Genomic DNA, 27,222 nt, shown 5'->3' with positions numbered 1-27,222 from the left:
ATTTTCCCCGTTTGGGGTAAGGGTGAATGTTTACAAAATGGGATAGGCTGAATTACTGCTGGTTTGTAGTTGGTGGAAAGAGGGAGGAAAGAGCCCGGCACATCCTCCGTCCTTCTTCTCCTCTTCTTTTTTTTCCTTTTCTGTTGTCACCATCACATTCCTTGATGTCATTCCTGCCATTGTGAGCTGACAGGCCCTCCCAGCCCTGGTGGACAGACCATAAGTAAATGGGGAGGAAGAGCTGGGAAGGCGGGGGCAGATCACATCAACATCTTGGCGTTGGGCTGGGTCTGCGTGGAGCCCCAGAAATGTTCCCCAGCCCATTCTTCCCAAGAACCAATGAGTAAAATCAGAGGCCTCCCACCTGAGGTCAGGGAACCAGGCCCTGGAGTGGAACTTGGGGTGGAAAATGGCCTTCTTTGTCAACTGATTCATTCTCCAGAATTCAACTTGTTCTCCAACTCGGTGGTGTTTGAAAGCAACTTTATCCAGGTACCCTCGTGGAGCTCAGGGCCAGCTGTCTTTCTGTTTCCAAAACTTGTTCCTAGGGGTTGGTTAGGAGATGCTGTGGACTTCTAAAGCCCTGGGGGTGGGGGGAGGAGGGACAAAGAAGCCACCAAAGCTAGAGAAAACCAGAAGGTCTGGGTCCCAAGTTCACCTCCATTTGTGCCTACCATATGATAGAGCTACCTGCAGGTCATCTGCTTTAAGGAAATTGATTTATGCCTTACAAAAGGAGAGATCAGAGCTCAGTCTCCAGGCAGGGTTCATAGGCCCTGTCTGGGCCACTTGTCCAAACTGGATAGTTACAGGGAATGAAGGTTGCTGTTAGAAACCCTGCTCTGAAATCTAACCTCCTCAGTCTGGGATGGTTTAGAAACAGCCTTGTTTGAAAGCGAAGACACTGGGTAAATAAGTCTTGCCCAGATCCTACCATTCCCTAAAAGGATGGTGGTGACCAACAGAAGTGAGCCTGGGATGGGACCACTGGGAGTGGAAGGTGGTCGTTTTCATAAGTATGAAGTCTTACGCGGGTGCTGCCTGCCTCCCTCTAGCGGTCTAGCCTGAACCCGTGCTCCTGCGCAGGAGAGCATAACCAGTTGATCAGCCAGTAAGCACACACTAAACATCTACTGAGTGCAGGGCAGGAGGTGCAGAGAAAGATCAGTGTCCCTGGCCAGGAAGCCTATGAGTTTAGTTTGCCCGTTATTTGGTAACTGTCTAAGCAAGCTCTATGTCAGAGAGTTTGGACCAGCTGATGCCCCAGGCATGTGCTGGGGGCATTCAGGGCATTCTCTCTGGACTTTGGCAGTTTAAGAAGGTTTTCCAGAAGGGTCTTAAGCCATTCTTTGAGAGACTGCTGAGATTCTGGTAAGTGGAAGAGCAGCGGGGAGGATATCTCAGGCAGAGGCGCTTCCAAGTACCTAAGGAAGGGCAGGGAGGCTGGAATGCAAGGTCTGCAAGACACAGACCCATTCAAATGGAGTGGGAAAGCAGCCAGGGGTTATAGGAGAGAAGGTGGAAACAGTTTGAGGTGGGTCTTGGGCTTAATTTGCAGACTCTTCACAGAGCAGTGAGCTACTCCCTAATGGAGTCCCCAGATTTTGGAGAGCTGTGTTCATGTCTCCTGCGGCTCCATGGTCCCTTTGCTGCCCCCCGAGAGATGTGTAGTTGGGTGATCAGCTGGCAAACCTGGGGTGAGCTCATTCCTAACATACCCTTGGTGGAGACAGAGCAGAAACATGGGAAGTCCAGTCTCAGGATCCAATTTCTAGTCATTTCTATTTGGGGGTAATGATTCATGATTCGGCTGCAAATTTGTTCTCTTAATGTGTGCTTTTTTTTTTTTTTTTTTTTTTTTTGAGATGGAGTCTCACTCCATTGCCCTGGTGTGATCTAGGCTCACTGCAACCTCTGCCTTCCGGGTTCAAGCAATTCTCCTATCTCAGCCTCCCGAGTAGCTAGGACTACAGGCATGCACCACTTTGCCCAGCTAATTTTTTTGTGTTTTAGTAGAGACAAGGTTTCACCATGTTGGCCAAGAGGGTCTCAATTTCTTTTTTTTTTTTTTTTTTTTTGAGACGGAGTCTCGCTCTGTCGCCCAGGCTGGAGTGCAGTGGCCGGATCTCAGCTCACTGCAAGCTCCGCCTCCCGGGTTTATGCCATTCTCCTGCCTCAGCCTCCCGAGTAGCTGGGACTACAGGTGCCCGCCACCTCGCCTGGCTAGTTTTTTGTATTTTTTTAGTAGAGACGGGGTTTCACCGTGTTAGCCAGGATGGTCTCGATGTCCTGACCTCGTGATCCTCCCGTCTCGGCCTCCCAAAGTGCTGGATTTACAGGCTTGAGCCACCGCGCCCGGCCTCAATTTCTTGACCTCATGATCCGCCCGACGTGGCCTCCCAAAGTGCTATTTTTTTGGCCTAATATTAAAACTGTTTAGATTCTCTGAATGGACACTAAGTGACCCAGGTAGCAACAAACTCAGAATGTGCTAGGGAGAGGCTGACCCCCACAGAAAAGTTCAAAGTTTGATTTAAAAAAAATTTTTTTTGATAGAGACAGGGTCTCACCATGTAGCCCAGGCTGGTCTTGAACTCCTGGCTTCAAGTGATACTCCCACTTTGGACTCCCAAAGTGCTGGGATTATAGGCGTGAATGACCGCACACGGTCCAAAGTTTACTTGAAGTGATGCAATCCACATACTAGTTATAGTTTTAGTTGTTATAGTGGAGTTACACTGCTTCCTCTCTCCCCCTTCCTGCACATCGCCATCACTATCGTCTCAAAGCAGCATCACCCACAAATATTTATTGAGCCCTTAATCTCAATATGTACAACCCTCTGTGTTCTGCAGAGGACATGAATTTTATTCCTCAACATGGGCTCCAGGAAGTGTCACTTTTTTTTTCAAAATCAAAATTCACTTTTCTGGTAACACCATCTGGTCAGGCTGTGGGAAATTACATTTCAGTCATTCCTGGGGCTTTCCCTTGTCCCCAGTTCCACCAAGGACTGGGCAGTGGTGTCTATGGTTTTACAAAGTCTAGAACATTGACTGGGCTTAGTGGCTCATGCCTGTAATCTCAGCACTTTGGGAGGCTGAGAGGGCAAGATCACTTGAGCCCAGGAGTTTGACACCAGTCTGGGCAACATAGTGAGACCCCATGTCTATTTTCTGAAAAAGGTGTAGAGCATTGGGAGAAGGCCCTCTGGCCTTGGGAACATAGGGGTCCCTCCTCATATGTTCCTTACCTGGGTCCCTGTGGCTCCTTAGTGGCCCCAGTTCTGGTGCTTTTCTGCCAGCCGTGCATAGTGAGGTGGGGGGTGTCTTGGCTGAGACATTGTGCCCAGTGGTGGGCATCCAGTATTTCTGTCCTGTGATGGCCCCCTTCTGCTTCAAGAGAATAGATCCTCATTCCACTCAAGACCCAGCAACAAGATGGCCCCTCCATCATCCTGGGAGAAGTGCTCCAAACCTCCCTCAACTCAAGCTGTCTGGGTCTTCCCTATTCAACAGCTTTTTCCTCACTTTCCTCCCCTTCTGGGACTTTCTTCACACAATCTCCCTTTTAGGCCATTAGAAACCAGTGCTGGCTTCTCCTACCCAAAGATGGGGGAATGAAAACTTCAATGCCACTCAGCTTTTTCTTGCTAGTGCATCTTTTTACAGTTAGATAAAACAGAGGACCCAGAGAAGGATGATATATGGTTCCTGCAGCCAAGGACCTTAAAGTGTATTTGGGGAGACCAACAAAAAGGATCAATAGCAGGTCAGGGCCCAGCTCAGTGTGCTGCACACCTGCCCCTAAGATGAAGTGCTGCTTTCCAGCATCTGTATCCTTCCACCCCTTGTTTTCTGGTCCTTTCTGACCCACGCACCTGAGGCTGATTTCCAGGTCACTAAGCCCGGGAACTGGAGAAATGTCTGTGAAGGGTCTGCCACCGTGATCCTTGGGGTGACCTCCTCCGTGCCCTCCCTGCCGCTCCCCAATGTCCTCCTGATGGCCAATGTTACCTGGCCCCGGGGTCCGTTTTCCACCTGGAGCACACCTGGTGAAGCCCCAGTCATCACCCTCAGCAGGTAAAGGCTTGAGGGAGGGCCGGAAGGGATGGAATGATTGACTGGGATATGCATTGCTGTGTAGCTGGATTTTAGATAAGAAGAAAAGACAGTGTTCTTTAGTGCATAAACCCTGTAGAACTCATTCATTCATTTGTTTAGCAAGTATTTAATATCTTTTTTTTTTTTTTTTGAGATAGAGTCTCACTCTGTTGCCCAGGCTGGAGTGCAGTGGCATGATCTCGGCTCACTGCAAGCTCCACCTCCTGGGTTCACACCATTCTCCTAGCTCAGCCTCCCGAGTAGCTGGGACTATAGACACCCGCCACCACACCTGGCTTATTTTTTGTGTTTTTTAGTAGAGACAGGGTTTCACCATGTTAGCTAGGATGGTCTCAATCTCCTGACCTCATGATCTGCTTGCCTTGGCCTCCCAAAGTGCTAGGATTACAGGTGTGAGCCACCATGCCCAGCTGTATTTGTTTAGCATCTATATTTACCAAGTACTGTGCTTCGTGCTGGGATAGGGCAGTACGCAGTCCTTGTCTCGAGTCTGGTTTTTGAGAATCTTGGCTTCTTTTTCTGTAAATGTGTGTGTGTGTGTATACATGTGTGTATATGCAGACACGTTTCCATGTCTTTTGAAATCTTTTTGTAAATACAATTTCAATAATTTTTAGTAATATGAATGAATTAAAATTTACTTGACAAGTCCCTAATATTAGACATTTAGAAATGTTTCTTTTTGTCAATATAGGTAAAGGGGATTTCCAAGGAAAAAGTGGGGATACGAAAGTCAAACACGACTATGAAATCCTGAGATTGAAAAAAAAAATACTAGATATTCAGGAGACATCTATCCTTTTCCTTGCCCTTTCAACACAGTAAGTCAGGATATAGGAAGAAAGAGTTCTAGAAACTGAGACAGGATATCTTAGTTCCAGGTCACACTTAATAAGATCTAAACTTGGGCAAATCACTTAGCCTCTCTAAGTGTCAGCCTCAAAATCTGTAAAGCGGAATTAATCATACTTATCTTGGTAGGGCACAGTGGCTCACATCTGTAATCCTAGCTCCTTGGGAGGCTGAGGTGGGAGGATCGCTTGAAGCCAGGAGTTCAAGACCAATCTGGGCAACATAGGGAGATCCTGTTTCTGCCAAAAAAAATACCAAAATAATTAGGTGGGTGTACTGGCACACACCTGTATTCCTACTAAAGTCCTGGAAATTGGAGAGGAGTCAGTCTTAGTAATCACCCCCACTTTCATTACATGAGTTTTCTCCCTTCAGCATCCCCCAGGCAGAGAGGTAGGAGGCCAGTGACACTGAGCCACCTCCAGGTGGGCACCCACATGGTTGACTGAAACCACGAGCTCTCTCATGGGAATGTCCTGATTATGCCCAGGCTTCTCCCCCTGAAGTACGTGGAGCTGCGAATCTATGACCGGCTCCAGCGCATCCTGAGGGTTAGGACAGTGACCGAAAAGATCTACTATCTGAAGCTCCATGAAAAACACCCAGAGATTGTGTTTCAATTCTGGGTCCGCTTGGTGAAAATTCTGCAGAAAGGCCTGTCCATCACCACCAAAGACCCGAGAATCGAATTCACTCACTGCTTGGTGCCCAAGATGCCCACCAGCTCCACAGAAACAACAGTAAGTGGGCCTCCCTCCAGGACCTGTCGAGAGATAAGCATATATATGTATATATGTAAGTGTGTGTGTATATATACATAGACACGTTTCCATGTCTTTTAAAATCTCTTTGTAAGTATCATTTTGATAATTTCTATTCAGTAGTATGAATGAATTAAAATTTATTTGACGTGTCCCTAATATTGAGACATTTAGAAATGTTTCTGTTTTTTTGAGACAGAGCCATGCCCTGTCACCCGGCTGGAGTGCAATTGCGGCATCTCGGCTCACTGCAACTTCCACCTCCCGAGTTCAAGCGATTCTCGTGCCTCAGCCTCCAGAGAAGCTGGGATTACAGGTGTACGCCACCACGCCTGGCTCATTTTTGTATTTTTAGTAGAGATGGGGTTTCACCACGTTGGCCAAGCTGGTCCTGAACTCCTGTCCTCAAGTGATCCACCTGCCTTGGCCTCTCAAAGTGCTGGGATTACAGGTGTGAACCTCTGTGCCTGGCCTGTATTTGTTTATTATTGTAAATAACGCTAAAGCAAGCATTGATATGTATGATCTACATTTCTGATTATATTCTCAGATAGGTTTTTAGAAGTAGAATTCGAACAGCATGAACATTTTCAAGGCTCTTAACACATATTGCTAGATTATTTCCATAAATATCATACCAAATTATACTCTCACCAATAATATGAGTGTCTGTGGGCCGGGTGTGGTGGCTCACACCTGTAATCCTAACATTTTGGGAGGCCAAGACAGGTGGATCACCTGAGGTCAGGAGTTCAAGACCAGCCTGCCCGACATGGCGAACCCGTCTCTACTAAAAATACAAAACTTAGCTGGGTGTGGTGGCAGGCCCCTATAATGCTACTTGGGAAGCTGAGGCAGGAGAGTCACTTAAACCCGGGAAGTGAAGGTTGCAGTGAGCCGAAATCGTGCCACTCTACTCCAGCCTGGGTGAAAGAGTGAAACTCCATCTCAAAAAAAAAAAAAAAAAAAAAAAAAAAATTAGTATTTTACTGCATATCCTATTACAATTGAGCAGTAAACGTTTTCATAAATTTCCTAGTATAATAGGTAAAAAAGTGGCATTCTCTGATTTTCAATGAGTTTCAGCATTGTTACATTGTTATGTATTTATAGTCATATACATAATACAATATTGTTTTAATATATTTTGTATATATATTAATGCCATATATATGGCACTGTCTGTTGTATTCTTTGGCCATTTTTCTATTGGCAATCTTGTGTTTCTCTAAATTGATTTGTAAAAGAAAACTTTTTTTTTTTTTTGAAATGGAATCTCACTCTGTCGCCAGGCTGGAGTGCAGTGGTGCAATCTTGGCTCACTGCAACCTCCGCCTCCCGGGTTCAAGTGATTCTCCTGCCTCAGCCTTCCAAGTAGCTGGGACTACAGGCGTGCACCACCACGCCCAGCTAACTTTTGTATTTTTAGTAGAGATGGTGTTTCCTCATGTTGGCCAGGATGGTCTCGATCTCTTGACCTCATGATCCAACCGCCTCGGCCTCCCAAAGTGCTGGGATTACAGGCGTGAGCCACTGCGCCCAGCCTAAAATAAAACTTTTTATACATCAGGATTTTTGACCCTTACAAGTTTTTACAAATATTTCCTCAAGTATTTGTCCTTCCTCTTTGGTTTATTTAGGGTACGTCTTTGATACACATAAGGCCTTTCCAGGTCCTACTTGGTATAGAAGCACAGGAAGAAAGGTCAATAGATTGGACTGTCCAAAACCTTCAGATTTCAGAATCTAAATGCTTTCCTCCTCTCACTTAAGTTCTGTGCTTCAGGTATGTTATTGACTTTGAAGGTCAGCAGTTTTATAGCCTGGCAGCTCTGCTTCTGAACATTCAGATCTGTACTCTGGACAGAGCAGCCACCATAGTTGACCAGGGAGTGGGTGTGACCCTGCCAGGGTTCCCATTTTTTGTTGGATGATTCTCGGGGCTTAATGCTGAAGGAACAGGTTCCCAGGGCTAGGGTGTGAAACTCAACTGTAATATCACAAACCTCTTCAAAATTCTACCCCGAGGAGGCCAAGAACTATCTGAGTAGACCTATCCATCTGACGCTAAATTTCTCCATCCAGCCTGAAAACAGCCTCCTGTCATCCCCCCAGCCTAGCAAGTCCCTCGTGCTGCTGGCGGCTGAGCAGACCAGTGGCAGTTTCTCACAGCTCTCAGGAAAGCCCCAGCCCACAGCAGACAGGTAGGTCCTCTGTGGGGTCAGCTCCAGATCTCTTCCTCCAGCATGAAGTCATGGGATCAATGACACCCTCTACCAACGTATCTCAGTTCCTTCTTTGTATTTTAGATAGTCATGCACATGGCTTTTTCTGTCAATTTTATTGTAAGCCTGCCTTTGAAAACAAGGTCTTTGGCTCTTTGATCTGAATATTCACTCCTTAGGCAAAATCCAGTGTTTTCTAACGACAGGTGTTCAATAAAAGGAATGAGGGATGAGAAAATCAATTCAAAGAAGTGAAGCTAACAAAGCAGGCTCATGGTGGAGTTAGCTATTGACTCTTTCCAATCCAAGCGCACAAGGATCCCGGGGGTAAAACCCTAGTTCTCTTTGCCTCATCTGCGTCTTCTTTTTTTGTTTTCTTTTTTCTTCTTTTCTTTTCGTTTTTTTTTTTGGAAGACAGAGTTTCACCCTTGTTGCCCAGGCTGGAGTGCAATGGCGTGATGTTGGCTCACTGCAACCTCCACCTTCTGGGTTCAAGCGATTCTCTTGCCTCAGCCTCCCAAGTAGCTGGGATTACAGGCACCTGCCACCACACTTGGCTAATTTTTTGTATTTTTAGTAGAGACAGGGTTTCACCATGTTGGCCAGGCTGGTCTCGAACTCCTGACCTCAGGTGATCCACCCACCTTGGCCTCCCAAAGTGCTGGGATTACAGGCGTGAGTCACCGCACCTGGCCCTCACCAGACTCTTCTGCAAAACGGACAGAATAAGGGAAACTACCGGTAGCTCCAAAGTCTCATTAATTTACTAATAATTGTATTAGATTCTTTCTGTAAAAAGTGATAGAAACTCTAAGATAGTGCAACCAATATGCTGCACAAGTGCAACTTGTGGGGTATCATCAGAATGCAAATTTGTTTTGTCTGCCCTTCATAACTTTTTCAGTGGCAGAAGTTTTCCTCTTGCTCCTGGATAAAAGCTGGATTTCTGGGCAGGCTACATAGCATATGGGCTCTCTCTGAGAATATTAAAGGTCCTTTGGTCCATTTAAATTGCAAAAGCAGCCTCAATTCTGAAATTAAAATATCTAATGTCTGAAAATTATCAAAACCCTGAACTTATCACATCTTCTCCTTACCCTCAGTCTGGCTCCCTATCAAGGTGACCTTTCCTGGTGGGGAACTGGATTGTCACTCTTCTTCTCTTTCTGTTTCCTAATACTTAAAGCTAACTTGTTTCTCTTAGGAGCTTTCTTTCTTTTTTCTTTTTCCTCCTTTCTCTCTTTTCTTTCTCTTTCCTTTCCCCCTCTCCTTCCCCCTCCCCTCCCCTCCCTTCCCCTCCCGTCTCCTCTCCTCTCCTTTGCTTTCCAACAGTGTCTCACTCTGTTGCCCAAGCTGGAGTACAGTGCCATGATCTTGGCTCACTACAGCCTCAATCTCCTGGGGTCAAGCAATCCTCCTGCCTCAGCCTCCCAAGTAACTGGGACTACAGGCATGCACCACCATGCCTGGTTAATTTTTTAAATTTTTAGTAGAGACAAGGTCTTGCTATGTTGCCCAGGCTGGTCTCAAACTCCTGAACCGAAGTGATCCTCCCACCTTGGCCTCCTAAAATGCTGGGATTATAGTCATGAGCCATTACAACTGGCCAGGAGCTTTCTTGGGTTCTTTGAAATCTCCTTTCTGGCCCCTCAACTGCAACACCTCCCTTTCATCTGGCCACACTGCGCCTCCCCCACCCCCCCAGCCATGGCTCTGCAGGGGCCATGCCCCCCCAGGCACTAGCTATCCTCTCACCCCTTTAAGGAGACTTCTTGGGTAGGGCTTACAGTGGCTCGAGGCTGGTGTGCACGTTCTCTCTCTCTCTCTCTCTCTCTCTCTCTCTCTCTCTCGTACAGCCCACATCTGACCCTCAGGAAACATCCTCTCATATTTTGACCAGCCACTGGAGAGGACCTTGCTTCCAAGGCACAGAAGCAACCCTTCTCCCAGAGCCCAGGAACCACAGCTCAAGCTCCCTGGGTTGACCCAGGAAGGCTCTTTCTTTCAGCTTGAGGAGAAGGAGCCAGCAGCTCTTTACAAAGGACTCTCTCCCCACGTGACAACCCAAGCCCTTGGTTACCAAGGCTGGTAATCCCTCAGGCCCCCCAGTTCACTCTCACTTCTCTGATCTTAAATTTTTGGTCCCTGGGATTTTGTCTTTGAGTCATAATACATTATATTCTCAACACATCAAAGTAGTACTTAAGGTCTGAAGAGTTGTTTGTTCCTCCAGCAGAGCAGGCCTTAGCTCCAGGCTCCCTCCTCCTCCTCCCGTGTGGCTTTCTCTCCTTGGGTTGCCTTTGACATTATTCCATATATGCATATTGTGCACCGCATTTCCATACATGTGCTTAAAGCACTGACGCTGGAAAAAGGCATAACTAGAAAGTGAGTTTTTTTGTTTTGTTTTGTTTTGTTTTGTTTGAGAAGGAGTCTCACTCTGTCACACAGACTAGAGTGCAGTGGTGTCATCTCGGCTCACTGCAAGCTCCACCTCCTGGGTTCAAGAGATTCCCATGCCTCAGCCTCCTGTGTAGCTGGAGTTACAGGCGTGTGCCACCATGCCCAGCTAATTTTTATATTTTTAGTACAGATGGGGTTTCACCATGTTGGCCAGCCTGGTCTTGAACTCCTGACCTCAAGTGATCCGCCCACCTCGGCCTCCAAAAGTGCTAGGATTACAGGCGTGAGCCACTGCACCCAGCCAAAAGTGGTTTTTAAGTTAAATTTTAACAATGTTTTCGTTTTCTTCTATTGCTTTCAATAACCCCAAAATTCCCTGGGCTCCAACAGGAACAATGACACTGCCATTGAAATAGACAACTGCAGCAGCTACAAGATACCCTCACCAGTGGCATCTCCAATCAATTTGAATATACCCATAAGAGCTGTCTTGAGCCACAGCTTCTGGGAACAAGAGGATCCGGATGAGCACCTTCTACAAGTTCCTGTAGCCAGTTCCCTAGGAGAGCACTTCTTGGGACCCTGACACCTAGGCAAAACATGCTCTTCCTGGCATGCGTGTACTTGTACTTGCTACCACCTCTCATAATGCTCCCTTTCCCACTGTGAGCCAAGTGACCATGGGAGAGGTAAGATGGTGTTTCCAACACGGTGCTTCTGTGCTTCCACCAATAAACTTCCAAGTGACTCCCTAATTGTTACAGGTTGTGCTATAGGGAGGCTCCAGTTTGGGAAAGGACTGACTGAGAACAGGAGCAGTTTTTGGAAAAATAGGTGGGAGAAGTTACTATCTATGTATTAGTCCATTCTTGCGTTGTTACAGAGAACTACCTGAGACTGGGTAATTTTATTTATTTATTTATTTATTTATTTTGGAGATAGAGTCTTGCTCTGTTGCCAGGCTGGAATACAGTGGTATGATCATGGCTCACTGCAACCTCCATCTCCTGGGTTCAAGCAATTCTCGTGCCTCAGCCTCCCAAGTAGCTGGGATTACAGGCACCCAATATACCTGGCTAATTTTTTGTGTTTTAGTAGAGATGGGGTTTCACCACGTTGCCCAGGCTGATCTCCAACTCCTGAGCTCAGGCCATCCATTCACCTTGGCCCCTCAAAGGGCTAGGATTACAGGCGTGAGCCACCAGGCCCAGCCTCGAGACTGGGTAATTTATAAAGAAAAGAGGCTAATTGGCTCATGGTTCCCCAGGCTGTACAGGAAGCATGGCTGGGGAGGCCTCAGGAAACTTACAATGAAGGCAGAAGACAAAAGAGAAGCAGACCTGTCCTACACGGCTGGAGCAGGAGAAAGAAAGAAGGGGGAGGTGCTATACACTTCTTAACAACCAGATCACGTGAGAACTCACTATCGTGAGAATAGCAAGGAGAAAATCCACCCCCATGATCCAATCACCTCCTACCGGCCACCTCCTCCAACATTGGGGATTAAATTCCACATGAAATTTGGGCAGGGAGACAGATCCAAATCATATATTAGTCTGCTCAATTGAAACCACACAATAGCCAAGTAAAGCCAAGAAAGCCAGTCCAAGACTGGCTTGGAAAGGGCCTCTGAGGAGAGGAAAGGGCCTCTGAGGAGAAATTAACTTTCAAAGGGGCAGGGGGAAATAGAGGCCGAGCTACTACAAGCCCAAAATAAAAGAAATCCTGAGAAGGATGGCAACCAGCTGGAAGATTCCTTTGTGTTGCTCCATTATCTCAAGCAAGAAATTGAGTCTTTGGCTGGGCACGGTGGCTCACGCCTGTAATCCCAGCACTTTGGAAGGCTGAGGTGGGCGGATCACTTGAGGTCAGGAGTTCGAGACCAGCCTGGCCAACATGGCAAAACCCTGTCTCTACCCAAAATACAAAAATTAGCTGGACGTGGTGGTACACGCCTGTAGTCCCAGCTACTCAGGAGGCTGAGGCAGGAGAATTACTTGAACCAGGAGGCAGAGCTTGCAGTGAGAAAGGATCATGCCACTGTGCTCTAGCCTGGGTAACAGAGCCAGATTCCATCTCAAAAAAAAAAAAAATAATAATAATAATAATAAATTAGGTCTTCCTCGCCTCACTCCCTGTGTTAGTGTAAAGCTATGAAGGCTCCCCCTGGCCCATACAACATTTTGTTGCTAATGAAAACATGGTAAGGAAGATATTGACTGTCCATCACCAGAAATCCTGATTGATTTGACTGTTCCTACCCAGAACCTAATGAAAGTGAACTGGAAGACATGGCCTCTTTGAGTATTGGGAATGGGGCAGGAGCTTTGGCCAACCTTTGTACACATAGGGAGTATCTACAACGAAAATACCACCACTTCTTTTTTTATTTTTATTTTTTGAGACAGAGTCTTGTTCTGTTGCCCAGGCTGGAGTGCAGTGGTGTGATCTTGGCTCACTGCAACCTCCGCCTCTCAGGTTCAAGTGATTCTTGTGCCTCAGCCTCCCAAGTAGCTGGGATTACAGATGTGCACCACCAGCCCGGCTAATTTTTGTATTTTTAGTAGAGACAGGGTTTCTCCACGTTGGCCAGGCTGGTCTCGAACTCCTGACCTCAGGTTATCCACCCTCCTCGGCCTCCCAAAGTGCTGGGATTGCAGGCATGAGCCACCACGCCCAGCCCCACCACACCCATTCCAATATTTAATAAGTATTCGTCAAGCTCCTGCTAGGGGCTAGACACTGCATTTGATGCTAAGTATATTGGAGAGAACAAGACAGCTGGACAAGTTACCTGCCTTTAGGGAGGTTCTGGGAGAGATGCCAAGCCCTATTTTGGAGACATAGGGAAGCCATTAATGTTGACCTGATGTCTGAGCCACCCAGCCTGCAAATGAAGGCTGGAGGCCCTGCTTTCCAGCATGTGTGGTTCACATCCTGTGTGGTGCAGAGAGAAAGAACATGGTTGCCGTCTCTCTTGTGCATGCTCAGTTGGGCTGAGTAGTCAAATCTGGCTGAATTGAGTCAGAAAAGACATCTGAGCTAAGAGGATGCCTGATGCTTGTTGATTTTGTCTTGCCTCCAGTAAAATTAAAAACAAGTTTCCTTTCAGCATGTTACAATCGAATAAGCTGAGCATTGTTGGTGCTAGTGTGGGACATCTAGAAGCTGAACTTAGAAGAGATTACTGTGCAGCGTGATTGTACTTCCCAGTGCATGCCTGTTGTCCTGGTATCATTATTAATACATACCCATTTCACCCTGAGAAGTGTCCCTCAGTGAATCACAAATCATGTGGCCACCCTATCTATATGGCATGCTTACAAACGTTTAAAAGGCTTGTCATCCCCACTTCTTTGTCTTGGTTTAAGCCTTCATCAGCCCTCACCTAGACTATTGTATTAATAGCAACCCCAGACCGGGCACGGTAGTTCACACCTGTAATCCCAGTACTTTGGAAGGCCGAGGTGGGCGGATCACAAGGTCAGGAGTTCAAGACCAGCCTGGCCAATATGGTGAAACCCCATCTCTACTAAAAATACAAAAATTAGCTGGGTGTGGTGGCACACACCTGTAGTCCCAGCTACTCGGGAGGCTGAGGCAGAAGAATCACTTGAACCCGGGAGGCGGAGGTTACAGTGAGCAGAGATGGTGCCACCACACTCCAGCCTGGGCGACAAAGCCAGACTCTGTCTCAAAAAACAATAAAATAAAATAAAATAAAATAGTAACCCCAATTGGTCTCCCAGACTTTATCATCATCATTATAATAGTAGCTAACATCTTTAGAAATTTGCTATCTTCCAAGCACTATACTGACTTTACAAAGATCACGTAAACCACACCACAAGCCATTGAGAAGCAAATCTTATTATTATATTTTATAAATGATAAACCGGAGCCACAGAGAGGTTCAAGAACTTGCTTAAGGTCACACAGGTAGGAAGTAGCAGAGCCAGGACTTGAAGCCAGTCTGTCTAACTTCAAAGTCCAAATTACTCTTGATGGCTCTCCAATGTCTTCCCAACTCATTCCCTTTTCATACCTCTAACAGAGCAACCTTTTTGACACATAAATCTGACAGAAAGGACCAGGCGTGGTGGCTCATACCTGTAATCCCAGCACTTTGGAAGGCTGAGGTGGGCAGATCACTTGAAGTCAGAAGTTTGAGACCAGCCTGGCCAACGTGGTGAAACCCTGTCTCCACTAAATATGTCAAAATTAGCCGGACATGGTGGTGCGTGTCTGTAGTCCCAGCTGCTCAGGAGGCTGAGGCAGGAGAATCTCTTGAACTGGGGAGGCAGAGGTTGAAGTGAGCCAAGATCACTCCACTGCGCTCTAGCCTAGACAACAGAGCGAGACTCTGTCTCAAAAAAAAAAAAAAAAAAAAAAAAAAAAAAAAAATTCTGATGGAGCTTGCCCCTTAATAAAACCAAACCCTTTGACATGAAATGACCAGGCTCCTACCTCTCTCTCCAACCTCTCCACTGGCCACTGCTGCCGTAGAATCTTATGCTCCCACCATGCCAAATTTCTTGTGATTCCCTAAATGCACCATGTTTTAAGATACTTCGAGGACATTGTATACACTTTTGTTCCACCTGAGATACCTTTGCTTACTTTCTCCACCTATTGCCCTCATGACACTTACCTTTATTGATGGATTTCTTCAATGCTACTATTGTGCCTTACATGTGCCTTGTATTACAGCATTTTTATAGCATTTCTTACCCGATTGTGGCTATTTGTTTACATGTCTGTCTCCCTGGTGGAACTATGAACTCTTTGATAACAGATGCCATTTTATGTCAGACTTCTTTGGTTGCCAGTAAGAGAAGCTGACTGTAATCTAAACCAAAAGGAATTCATTGGATGGTTGTAGGTTGGCTCACAGAATCAAAGGAACAACTGCAGAGCCAGTCTTGGAACACTCTGACACCAGAACAGCTCTGTGAATTCAGATAAGGGTAGTGAATTGACCATTTCATCAAATGCTGCAGCAGGCTGGGTGGTTTCCCTAAAGGAAATTGAGGTGTGTTACAAGAAGACCAATAGGGGAACAGGTATCTGGTGGCTGATAATAACAAATTTCCATGGCAGTCTCTGCTCTCTGTTAGAAGAGGTACACCACCATCGTCCTTGAGCATCTCTACACATCCTTGCTAAATGTGTCAAATTTCAAGTCCTAACTGTCCTCTGTCTCTGGGGGAGGGGACAGGTTTGGTTACTGTTTGTTGTAAAAATTACTGAGCCTTTTGCCACGGATGTCTCAGCTGTATGCAAAACCCCTTGTGTTGCTGGGGGATAGGGCAACTGGTACTGCCATGATGGTGCTCCTGCTGTTTGCTGTTGGCAATAAACTATACTGTTTTTGTTCATTGAATCTCTATCTACTTTGCGCACCTAAGTGATCATGGTAAGTCAACCTGCATGCTTGCTTAGTCATTTTTTTTAGAATATTGTTACTCCTTGACATCCTCTATGAGACCTAGATTCTTCTCTGACACTGTCCAAACCCACGTACAATCTCTTTTTTTTTTTCTTTTTTCTCTTTTTTGGAGATTAAGTCTTGCTCTGTCACCCAGGCTGGAGTGCAGCAGTGCGATCTTGGCTCACTGCAACCTCCGCCTCCCAGGTTCAAGCAATTCTCCTGCCTCAGCCTCCTGAGTAGCTGGGTTTACAGGCACGTGCCACCACATCCAGCTAATTTTTGTATTTCTACTAGAGATGGGGTTTCACTATGTTGGCCAGGATGATCTCAATCTCCCGACCTCATGATCTGCCCACCTCGGCCTCCCAAAGTGCTGGGATTACAGGCGTGAGCCACCACACTTGCCCCACCTTGGTTTCTTTCTTACCTTTGTATTCCAAAACTTCTAGACCAAACAGTAAATACAAGTGTCACAAGCATACCATATGCACAAAAATGAGAGAAGGATTAATTTAAATAACATACATCACTGCAGAGAAAGAAATACAGGTGAAAGTTTTAGTTCTTTCTGCTTCTTGGTTACAAGTCAGTAGTAGTTGTTATTTATGACTTCCCTCCTATACTACCATTCCAGGTACCTCTTGCTTTGACTGGGTTTATTCCCTGGTAGGGAGTCCACAAACTTTCACTCCTGAAAAGCCCAAGCCCTTGATGGCTTTACACATGTAGAGCTGTGTGATCTTCTTTTGACTGAGCAGGAGCTGTAAAGAGGCATCTCAGTTTCCTCTGAGTACCACTCCTACTCCTCTCTGCCCCCATTCTGTAGAGCCATCTTTTTGCTTTTCATAATAACGGTCACTCTGCTTCAACAACTCCAAAACCCCCTTCTACACATAACACCATGCTCTCCTAAAGGCAGGAGGAGCCAAAAATGGCAGCCACCGCTCAGTTTTCAGTTAGTGGAATGATTTTTGTGCCCTGGTGAAATCACTTTCACCCTTAGGTATTAAAATCTCCAAACTTCATACACGCAATTAAAAATTATTTTTTCTTTTTAAAAAATCTTTTCCCACTTGTTCTATGCAGTTTGTCATACAACTCTTTCTTTTTTTTTTTTTTTTTTGAGGCGGAGTCTCGCTCTGTCGCCCGGTCTGGAGTGCAGTGGCCAGATCTCAGCTCACTGCAAGCTCCGCCTCCCGGGTTTACGCCATTCTCCTGCCTCAGCCTCCCGAGTAGCTGGGACTACAGGCGCCCGCCACCTCGCCTGGCTAGTTTTTGTATTTTTAGTAGAGACGGGGTTTCACCGTGTTAGCCAGGATGATCTCGATCTCCTGACCTCATGATCTGCCCATCTCGGCCTCCCAAAGTGCTGGGATTACAGGCTTGAGCCACCGTGCCCGGCCAACTCTTTCTTAAGAAACTCCTAGAGGATGTATTCCATTAAAATGAAGCCAACTCAGAAAAACACGGCTCCAGGAAAGGGGTGGGTTCAATGTAGGGAAAAAGTGAAGGCAGTATCCAGGTGAAGAGAGATGAAGAGAGAGTCCAGAATGACAGAAGAACAGCAGCGCCAGAAAGCAGTCAGCTCTTACTGGAGCAGGGGAGAGGACTCTGCTAAATGCATCTCCGCAAAGATCAAATTGATGGAATACCTGATGTATTTGAATGCACTGAAAGATTTACACTTATGGCAAAGTTTAGGGTTGTGTTAGGAATAGGACTATTAAGCCAAGCAAACAAAAATATATTAACTCCAAGAGGAAGAAGTTGTACAAAAAAAAGAAATATAATTCAAGCATATACTGTATCTTTGACTATTCATAATACTGTACACATTGAATATAGATTGAATCAAAGCAAAGGATGACTGAAAGGCAATTTGGGGTATGGGGGAAAGGGGAAGGGAAAAAGGTGAAGATTAAACTGTCCTCTTCCATGGCTGGAAGTTCTGTGCCCCAGAATTCCCTTGGTTCCTGCATGTTCTCCAAGCTGATCTACATCTAGCAGCTCATTACCTCTGGTTTCCAGGTAGGTTTGGCCAGTGGGAAACCTGCGCAGGAGATCAGAGAGGATGAGGAGAATGGGGTAAGGACAACTATTTCCTCCCTTGTGGTGACATAAGGTAGGCTGTTAACAGAGGGAAACTGTCAGAAGCATTTGAACCAGAGCAACTCCATCTTAAATGGGGGCTGGGTAAAATAAGGCTGAGACCTACTGGGCTCCATTCCTAGGAGGTCAGGCATTCTTAGTCAAAGGATGAGATAAGAGGTCGGCACAAGATACAGGTCACAAAGACACCGCCTGATAAAATGGGTCACAGTAAAGAAGCCAGCCAAGACCCACCAACACTAAGATGGTGATAAAAGTGATCTCTGGTTGCCCGCTGCTAATTATATGCTAATTATAATGCATTAGCATGCAAAAGGGCTACTATTCTCTAATAAACTTGCTTTCACTTTATGGACTCACCCTGAATTCTTCTTAGGTTCAAGAACCCTCTCTTGGGGTCTGGATCAGGACCCCTTTCCTGTAACAAAACTGCTCCTCTCATGGTGGCTTCCTCTGCTAGACTCTCCTGGATCCAGTAACCACTCCTTCCCTTTACCCTTCAGATCCCTGGTATGGACTTAGGTAGCTGGATGCCCCCTTCCTGAATTGTGTAACGTGAGCAGGAACGTCACTCATCTCCATGCAGGCGTCCTAGTGGGGACACCATCCTGGCAAGGCAGTGCCAGCCATGAGACAGTCGCTGGGCTTCCCTCCAGCTTACTGCTTTTTGGTTATGGCCTATTCTCCATGCCTGGTTCTTTTAACCTTCAGTTGGTGTGAAGAGCTCCCCAATAGTCTTCCAACAAATTCCCTTCTGCTTGAGTTGGCTGCATGTTTTGTATGTGTACAACCATGAAGTCTAATTGATGTGGTTCTGTGCCCAGAAACATGGAGGCTGCGTAGAGAAACGTGCCAGCCATATGTGTCTATTCATTGTGTATCTGCCAGTGCCTGGGTCCTACTAGACTGACCCAGTTAAAGTGTCTATTTCTTAAGTAAATCCATTTCTGCCATAGCCAGCTCTGGCTGTTCCACACTGTTTCTCCCTCAAAACGAGGGAAGAAACAACAGCCCATGCTGACTGGGCTCATCCTTGAAGTTGATTTCTCAGAATCTATTTCTTAGATGAAAACAATACCATACATGGGATTGGTAAAACTTCTAACGGCCAATACACATACCATTTAAAAGAGAAAAGAAACAAAACATTGTTATCCAGAGTTAATTATACTCTACCAGGACAAGACATCTGCAAAAACAATCCCCAAGATAATGTAAAAATGCATCTTAAAGTTTCTGACATGGAATTCAGAGAAAAGAGAAAATATCCTCAAAGAATAACACCCAAATGGACCCTCTTAAAAGATGTGGTGGAAATGATAGGAAAGCTTCACAAACGCCTTTGTAAGTCTTGAGAAAAATAATAAGCAGCAGGTTAATTAGGGCTGTACTGGTGTTGGTGAGGCAGCAGGCAGGGAAGCAGAGAAGCTGGAAGCATGATGGTATAGAAACACATGGCTCTGGGGGATTCATTAGTGACCTCCCAGAAATACAGGTCATCAGTTTAGAAAAAATAAAACACAAGGGGCTCAACTCGAGAAATCCAAGACCATGGCTTCAAAAGTGGTTCCAATCACTGAGAGTGGTAAAGCTTCATAATTTAAAATGAACATTTAGAATTATTAAGGCTGAAGTCATTTGCAGAAGCTATAACTTGAAACCACCAGAATTACCACAATCTACAGATAGTCTAAGCGAAGGCAGTTCTGGATTTTGCTCTGTCTGTGATTCCTGCCTGATTTAGAACAAATCAATTTATTTCCCCATTACGGATACAGATAATTTTCTTTTAGTAAACTGAATTTTAAAATTATGCCCAAAAAACACACTGTTTCGTGTTATTAATAATTGCAACAGCAACCAGAAACACACCATGTATCCATGACATGCAAAGAAATAGTCACAGTCGGTGTATTCTAAGTTGCTTTTATACCTTTCTAAAGTCTCCAAATTAAGTACACTGCCTTGGTCAAGGAAGGAAAGGAATGTCTGTGACATCCATCCCTCCTCTCATTCCGTTCAAGGGCCATATCTGGATGCAAGAGGAATGTGGTGGTTTGGGGTCCTGCCACTCTGTCTGCAGTCATCGTGGAGCTGAAGCTTAAGTTCCAGGAGCAGAAGCTGCTGGAGCAGGTGGACTTCCTGCACTGGGAGGTCATGGACCACAACCTGCATGGGCTGCCTCCCTGGCTCCAGAGGGAAGCTGACCCGTGCTGCAGCCAGCGGAGCCTGGGATGCCAGAGCTGCCCAAGCGCTGCTGTACAAGCTGTATGCTCTGGGCCTGGTGCCCACACACGGCTTGCTGGAACTCTGCGACATCATCAGGGCTTTGTCCAGGCCTTGTCCTTGTCCTTGTTGCTGCTGCCTCTACCCCACCATTCTCCTTAGGCTGCAGGGCCTTCATAGAGCAAGGCCATGTGCTCGTGGGCCCTGGATGTGGTTATCGACTCCACCTATCTTTGTCACGTGCTGCACGGAGGACTTTGTCACCTGGGTCTGCTCATCCAAGATCAAGCAACACATGCTGTCATACAATGGGGAGTGCAATGACTTGGATCTGGAAGCCTAGCTGGTCTCCCAGTCTCCACAGCTGCCTGTCTTTTACAGATGGGAAAACCAATGCTGGAGATTCTATGAGGGCGCTCCCCCGAAGAGGGTCAGCTGGTTGTAGGTTCTTAGGTTCCTCAACGGCAGGCCATGCACAGAGCCAGGGAGGGGAGAAGGTGTGGTCCCTGTTTTCCAGGAAATTTTCTTAGTATTCTTAGTACTTGGACTACTGATTATTAAATGACTGTGCCTTGGGAGACAGTGAAAAGTGGTTTGGTGCCGCACTGCAGAATTTTCAGCTTCTTGTGTTGGAAACTTTGTAGTGTAAGAGCAAGAACTCCGGCCAGGCACCGTGGCTCACGCCTGTAATCCCAGCAATTTGGGAGGCCGAGGCGGGCAGATCACTTGAGGTCAGGAGTTCAAGACTAGCCTAGCCAACATGGTGAAACCCCATCTCTACTAAAAAATACAAAAATTATCCAGGCATGATGCTGGGCGCCTAGAATCCCAGCTATTTGGGAGGCTGAGGCAGGGACAATTGCTTGAACCCGGGAGGTGGAGGTTGCAGTGAGTTGAGATTGTGTCACTGGACTCCAGCCTGGGAGAGAGAGTGAGACTCTGTCTCAAAAAAGAAAGAAAGAAAGAAAGAAAGAAAGAAAGAAAGAAAGAAAGAAAGAAAGAAAGAAAGAAAGAAAGAAAGAAAGAAAGAAAGAAAGAAAGAAAGAAAGAAAGACAGACCCCGGCACATGGACTTTAGTCCACGTGTAACATATAACCCAAGATAATGTAAGTAAACTTTGATAGGACAATTCTATAAGGGGTACTGATCACAAGTATTTTTCCTCTCTGAGCATAAGAATTCAGCCCACCGAGTCCATGCATCTATATATAACAATACTTTGGGAGGTTATAAGCACAGGAGAAGGGTTTGTGGAGAATGACTAAACTCACAAACTGAAATGAAGACTAAATATATTTTGCAAGGCAGTTAATTTAGGCATAAATATAGTCACTCAATTGTGACTATCACGCATGGAGTTCTGAAGGCTGAACTTCCAGCCTTCTTCACTAAAGACTGAAATTTGCTTTGCTCAGATCTTTTCTGGACTCCTTTCTTCCTAGGTCCCTTGATCTTTGTGTACTCACATTATCTTCATAGCAAGTTGGCTTCTTGCTTTAAGGTCTATACCAGTCTCATGTTTAGCTGCAAACAATGAGAACCCAATCAACAAGGGCTTAAGTAACTCTATTCACTATGTCTAACCTTTAAAGAAAAAGATGTTACTATCCTTGCAGGCCAAACCAAGTCTTTGGTAATATGCTGGGTGTCCTCTCTAAGCTCCTGCCCCCATCCCACCCCAGGCCAGGTCAAGCCACTCTCCACCCTCCACCATCCTGCTCTCTGCCCCAGAGGCTGGGAACCTCTATAGACTGTGTCAAGGGAGGGCCATGCTGTCCAGCTTTGGTTGGATTTGACCAATGGGAAATCAAGGAGGACTGGGTAGGAGAGTCTCAGGCTGCAGCACAGTTCCAAGAAAGTTTCAGCAGACTGGCAGAGAACCCTTAAATCCAGTGCACATTAGAGGAATCTGCATCTCCCCAGAATGGGGCCTCCCTGCAGCCGGAGGTCTGAATATAGCATCCTCATGGTCACCACAAAGAGAAGTATAGATTACACCCCTGCCTAAGTCCACCTGAACATTTTTAATTTTTTTTTTTTTTTTTTTTGAGACAGAGTCTCCCTCCTGGTGGGGGTCCGCCACTGCAGCACCAGGTGCCACTGCCATACCACCCTGAACGTGCCCGATCTCGTCTGATATCAAAAGCTAAGAAGGGTCCGGCCTGGTTAACACGTGGATGGGAGACCTCCTGGGAATACTGGGTCCTGTAGGCTTTTGGCTTCCAGCTCCTCCCTCTGTCCCCCTTTTGTCGCCGTGCTTTCCAACAGCCCCCTGATTCTGCTCACTCTTTTCCGCCGGCCTGCGCCCCTGCTACAGTCCGGGAGGGTGGGGGTCTGCCCCTGCAGCACCAGGCACCACCGCCGGTGTCTACAGCCATACCACCCTGAACACGCCCGACCTGGTCTGATCTCAGAACCTAAGATGTGGCGGCAGTTACCACCCCGCCCCTTTGGCTCTGCCTCTCCCAGCCCCCTGACGGAGCGGACTAACCCCATCATTTCATTGATTCACAATAACGCCGCCCCACCTCGACTATTTTGAGCCCCACTTACCAATCTGCAGTGGATCTTTACTGTTTTGGAGTAGTACATTCAATACACCTTTATGGGTCTATTTTTTGTAACTAATGCACTCTGGGTACAAGTTTCTGATTCTATTTCATAGCTTCGAATGAAGTCGTGCACAAGCATTTACATATTGACATGTATTGTTTTATATTTTCCTTGTATATTACAGTTGGGACAGGATATAAATTTTTAAATTTTATTTGTATAGGTAGGTTACAATCATTATGAATTTTATTTCAGGCTGGTGAAAGAGTGTGACAAAATATTTGTCATAAAAAGAGGACTTGGATCTGACAGGGTTGAGAACCACAACACTGGAGGAGTGTTGACCTCCCCAGTACTTCTCTGTTGACTTTGGTGGCACTTAGACAGCTCCTGCATCATCTCTGCCTCCTCTTACCCCCACCCCACACTGGGGCTGCTTCTCTAGGCTCCTCTGCTCTGCTCTTCCCACACCTTCTTCTCAGCCCTCAGGGCAGAGAGTCCTGGGCAGCCTCTCCTGCTCCCTGGTTCAATCCCAGCCATGCCATCACCCACGCCTCAGAGTCTCTCCTGCCCCTCCTTAGCCTGTGCCACCCTGACTCCAACTAGGTCCTATAATCTTCAGTCTCTTCTGGGCTGTCTGTCAGAGGGAGGATTCCTGCCTAGATTCCCGTTCTGTCCATAGAATCAGGTTCCAAAATTCCCTCATTTTTATTTGTTTTATTTTATTTATTTATTTAGAGATGGAGTCTCACTCTGTCGCCCAGGCTGGAGTGCAATGGCCTGATCTTGGCTCACTGCGACCTCTTCCTCCTGAGGTCAAGCATTCTTCTGCCTCAGCCTCCCAAGTAGCTGGGTCCACAGGAGTGTGCCACCACGCTTGGCTAATTTTTGTGTTTTTGGTAGAGATGGGGTTTTGCTGTGTTGGGCAGGCCGGTCTCGAACTCCTGACCTCAAGTGATCCACCTGCCTCAGCCTCCCAAAGTGTTGGGATTATAGGTGTGAGCCACCACGCCTGGCCAATGCCCCTCAATATACAGCCCCTCCTCCAGCCAGCTGAGCCCTGGGGGTTCCCTACCATGGTCATGTCAGGGAACAGGGGAACATCTTGTATCAGCTAACTTATTGTCTTCTCCTGAGGGCTCTTGCTCCTGAAGTCCTGGTTTCTGTCCTTATCACCACAATATTCCAGGGCAGCCAGGTTCAAGTCTTCATAGTCATCTCTAACTCTTTGTCTCTTACATTTAACAAGGCACCAACTGAATTAAACTCAATGAACATTTAAATGAATTTTTAATAAAAATTTTAAAATATGTATTACAAAAATATTGTTCATAAAGCTTCCAATAACACAGAACTAAGTAATATTGGGGCCTGTCTGTCCATCCCTGCCACTGCCACTGCCCCTGCCAAAAACAACCCACCTCATTGAAACAAGCACTTCAACCGCTTTTTATTTAACAATTCATTTGTTCTCGTGTAATCTGAGGGTGTCAAGTTCAGTAACCTTCTAAGGTCACTGTTTCTTTTTTTACCTAAATGAAGTGACTCAAGCCCCTAGGCTACTCCTGTCATTCCTGAAGATTTTCAGGAATGCTTGCACCCTCCTGATTTACAATCACTTTGATGTCTGAATCTCACTGAATCCCACAGCCTAGTGATTTTTTGTTTGATTTATAGCTTAAGTGCATTGCGCTCTAGATTTGAATATTGCTACATGCAATTCAGTGACTGAAATTTGCTGAAATTTGCTTTATTGCTCATAATCTGGCCATTTTTTACTTGTAAATTTCCCCATGTACTTAAATTTTTTTTTTTTTTTTTTGAGACAGAGTCTCGCTCTGTCGCCCAGGCTGGAGTGCAGTGGCCGGATCTCAGCTCCCTGCAAGCTCCGCCTCCCGGGTTTACACCATTCTCCTGCCTCAGCCTCCCGAGTAGCTGGGACTACAGGCGCCCGCCACCTCGCCCGGCTAGTTTTTTGTATTTTTTAGTAGAGACGGGGTTTCACTGTGTTAGCCAGGATGGTCTCGATCTCCTGACCTCGTGATCTGCCCGTCTCAGCCTCCCAAAGTGCTGGGATTACAGGCTTCAGCCACCGCGCCCGGCCTATGTACTTAAAATTAAAGCATATTCTGCAATTGTTGGGTGTAGTGTTCTCTGCCTATGGTCTATTAAATCAAGTTTGTTAATCATGTTTAAATATTCTATATCCTTACTGATCTGGTCTGCATACTGTATCAATTACAGAAAGGCATTAAAATCACCTTCTATGATTATTACTTTGTTCATATGCAGTTCTGTCAATTTTGCTTTATATAGATTGAGACTATTATACATTTGAGGGTTTTTTTTTTTTTTTTTTTAAGTTCCTGGTGAATTGAACTTTTTATCATTCCACAGTGGTCCTTTTTCTTTTTAGCAGAGGTTTTTGGTTTAAAGTCCATTTGACTAACATTAATATAGGTCACCAGCTTTCTTTTGTTAGTACTTATATAGTATACTTCTCTTTCATTCTTTTACTTTCAAGCTTTCTTTATACTTTTGTTTTTCTTTTTCTTTTTGAGATGGGGTCTCTCTCTGTTGCCCAGGCTGGAGTACAGTGGTACATCATAAGATATTTTCCTCTTGACTAATTACCATGTGAATTGTAGTTGTATAGTTTGTAATCTTCAATTATTCTTGCTTTCTTTAATACTCACATTTAGTAAGCTTTTTTTTTTTTGTATTTTGTTTTTTTTTTTTTTGGATTTTTTTTTTTTCTTTTTTGAGACAGAGTCTCTCTCTGTCACCCAGGCTACAGTGTAGTGGCATGATCTCAGCTCACTGCAACCTCCGCCACCAAGGTTCAAGCCATTCTCCTGCCTCAGCCTCGCAAGTAGCTGGGATTACAGGCATGCACCACCACACCCAGCAATTTTGTATTTTTAGTAGAGATGGAGTTTCACCATGTTGGCCAGGTTGGTCTCAAACACCTGACCTCAGGTGATCTGGTCACCTCAGCTTCCCCAAGTGCTGGGATTACAGGAGTGAGCCACCATGCCTGGCCTTAGTAAGGTTTTATTATTCTTTTACTACAAGATAGATTCTATTTGCTACCATTTTATTTAGATGTTAAAATCAATATAAAAACATGAGCTTGAAACATACATACATCGCTGGAATCCCAGGAGAAGGGAAGAAATGGAATAGAAGAAATATTTGAGGAAATAATGGCCAAGAATTTCCCAGAATTAATGACAGCCATCAAATCTCAGATCCAAGAAGCTCAGAGAGCAGAAAGCAGGATATACTAGCATGAGTGCACACACACACACACACACACACACGATACACTACCTACACATTTTAAGTTCATACTGCTGAAAACAAAGCAAAAAGAGGACATCTTGAAGGAGCAAGAGAAGAAAGAAACACAGTTGTCCTGCAGTATTCACAGGGGGCTTGTTCCCCTACAGATACCAAATCCACACATTCCTAAGTCCCGGTGGAACCAACTGATAAGAAATGTGAGCCCTCCATCTAGGTGGGCTTCACATCCAGCCAATACCAAGCTTCATATCCAGCCAATACCATGTTTCACACAATGTGTTTGGTTCTGGATGTGGAGCCCACCCATACAGAGGGTAAACTGTGTGTATTTTTAAAATCCAGGTGTAAGTGGACCCTCAAAGTTCAGACCCATGTTGTTCAAGGGCCAACTGTATTCCATACACAGAAACAAATGTTGGAAGTAAATGCTCGCTGCCGCCAAGTGAAAATAGCACTGAGGCAAAAGTTTTCTCAGCAAGGCAATTTACTTCTATAGAAGGGTACATCTCACAGATGGAGCAATGGTGAGAGCACACCAGACGAGGGAGGGGTAGGGGGTCTTATTCCTAATGCAGCTAGTCCCTACTGCTGTGTCTTTCCCCTATTGACTGGGGTTGGATGGCACAGTCTAAGCTAATTCTGATTAGCTATTTTAAAGAGAGCGAGGATGTAAGCCGGAATGGCAAGGTTAGTAGTTTTGGCAGGAGGGATGGTTGCAAAGCAGGTGACTAAGGATGATTAAGAACAAAGCAGGTGACTAGGAACAGAGCAGGTGACTAAGAACAGAGCAGGTGATAGAGGCTAGGAGGGGGTTGCTTACTGAAACTAGGGGCAAGGAGACATAAGAATGAGGAAGTTAAACTTTAAAATGGAGAACAAAGAACGGGGAGCTGAACATACTGACACATTGGTTCTTTGGAGAGGAACTCAGAACTCATTGTACTTAACAATTTCTCCCTCTTGAATTTTAAAGGAAGTTAACAGGATTAAGTCTTTGAAGAGGAATTTATTATATTCTTCACAAAAATAAGAGTTACAGTGAACTTCTTATCAGAAACCATAGAAGCCAAAAGAAAATGGACTGACCTTCTTTAAAGTGAAAACGAAACAAAACAAGACAAAACTCTCTAGCAACCCAAAATTCTATACTCAGTGAAAATATCCTTCACAATACCAAAGAGGTAAAAACCTTTCCCAGACAAATGAAAACTGAAGGAATGCATTGCCAGCA

At 45.6% G+C, this 27,222-nt stretch overlaps 1 protein-coding gene across 3 annotated transcripts; it reads left to right on the top strand.

Annotated features, from left to right (window-relative positions):
• Positions 1-213: 213 nt before the first annotated feature.
• On the top strand, positions 214-15,743 carry FAM71F2 (family with sequence similarity 71 member F2). Of its 3 annotated transcripts, XM_010378737.2 has the most exons (6): positions 234-492; positions 1,313-1,371; positions 3,898-4,082; positions 5,467-5,716; positions 7,823-7,941; positions 10,756-15,743. In XM_010378737.2, exons 3-6 carry the CDS (start codon positions 4,003-4,005, stop codon positions 10,949-10,951), a joined length of 645 nt encoding a protein of 214 aa, XP_010377039.1. In that variant the 5' UTR covers positions 234-492; positions 1,313-1,371; positions 3,898-4,002; the 3' UTR covers positions 10,952-15,743. The 3 variants fall into 3 exon arrangements, with proteins under 3 accessions (XP_010377038.1, XP_010377039.1, XP_010377037.1); XM_010378736.2 differs by lacking the exon at positions 1,313-1,371 and having other exon boundaries at positions 214-492; XM_010378735.1 differs by lacking the exon at positions 1,313-1,371 and having other exon boundaries at positions 340-491; positions 3,870-4,082; positions 10,756-11,120.
• The last annotated feature ends 11,479 nt before the right edge of the window (positions 15,744-27,222 follow it).

This window comes from Rhinopithecus roxellana, chromosome 6, assembly GCF_007565055.1.
Source record: "Rhinopithecus roxellana isolate Shanxi Qingling chromosome 6, ASM756505v1, whole genome shotgun sequence".
NCBI classification, from domain to species: domain Eukaryota; kingdom Metazoa; phylum Chordata; class Mammalia; order Primates; family Cercopithecidae; genus Rhinopithecus; species Rhinopithecus roxellana.
Note: the sequence above shows the minus strand (reverse complement) of the source record. Positions and strands in the feature narration are given on the sequence as shown.

Bases quoted from the DNA above. Each gene is read 5' to 3' on its own strand.
- FAM71F2 (XM_010378735.1), top strand. From the start codon at position 340: ATGAGTAAAATCAGAGGCCTCCCACCTGAGGTCAGGGAACCAGGCCCT. The intron at 4,083-5,466 runs GTAAAGGCTTGA...GATTATGCCCAG, and splicing joins CCAGTCATCACCCTCAGCAG to GCTTCTCCCCCTGAAGTACG. The intron at 7,942-10,755 runs GTAGGTCCTCTG...GGGCTCCAACAG, and splicing joins CCCCAGCCCACAGCAGACAG to GAACAATGACACTGCCATTG.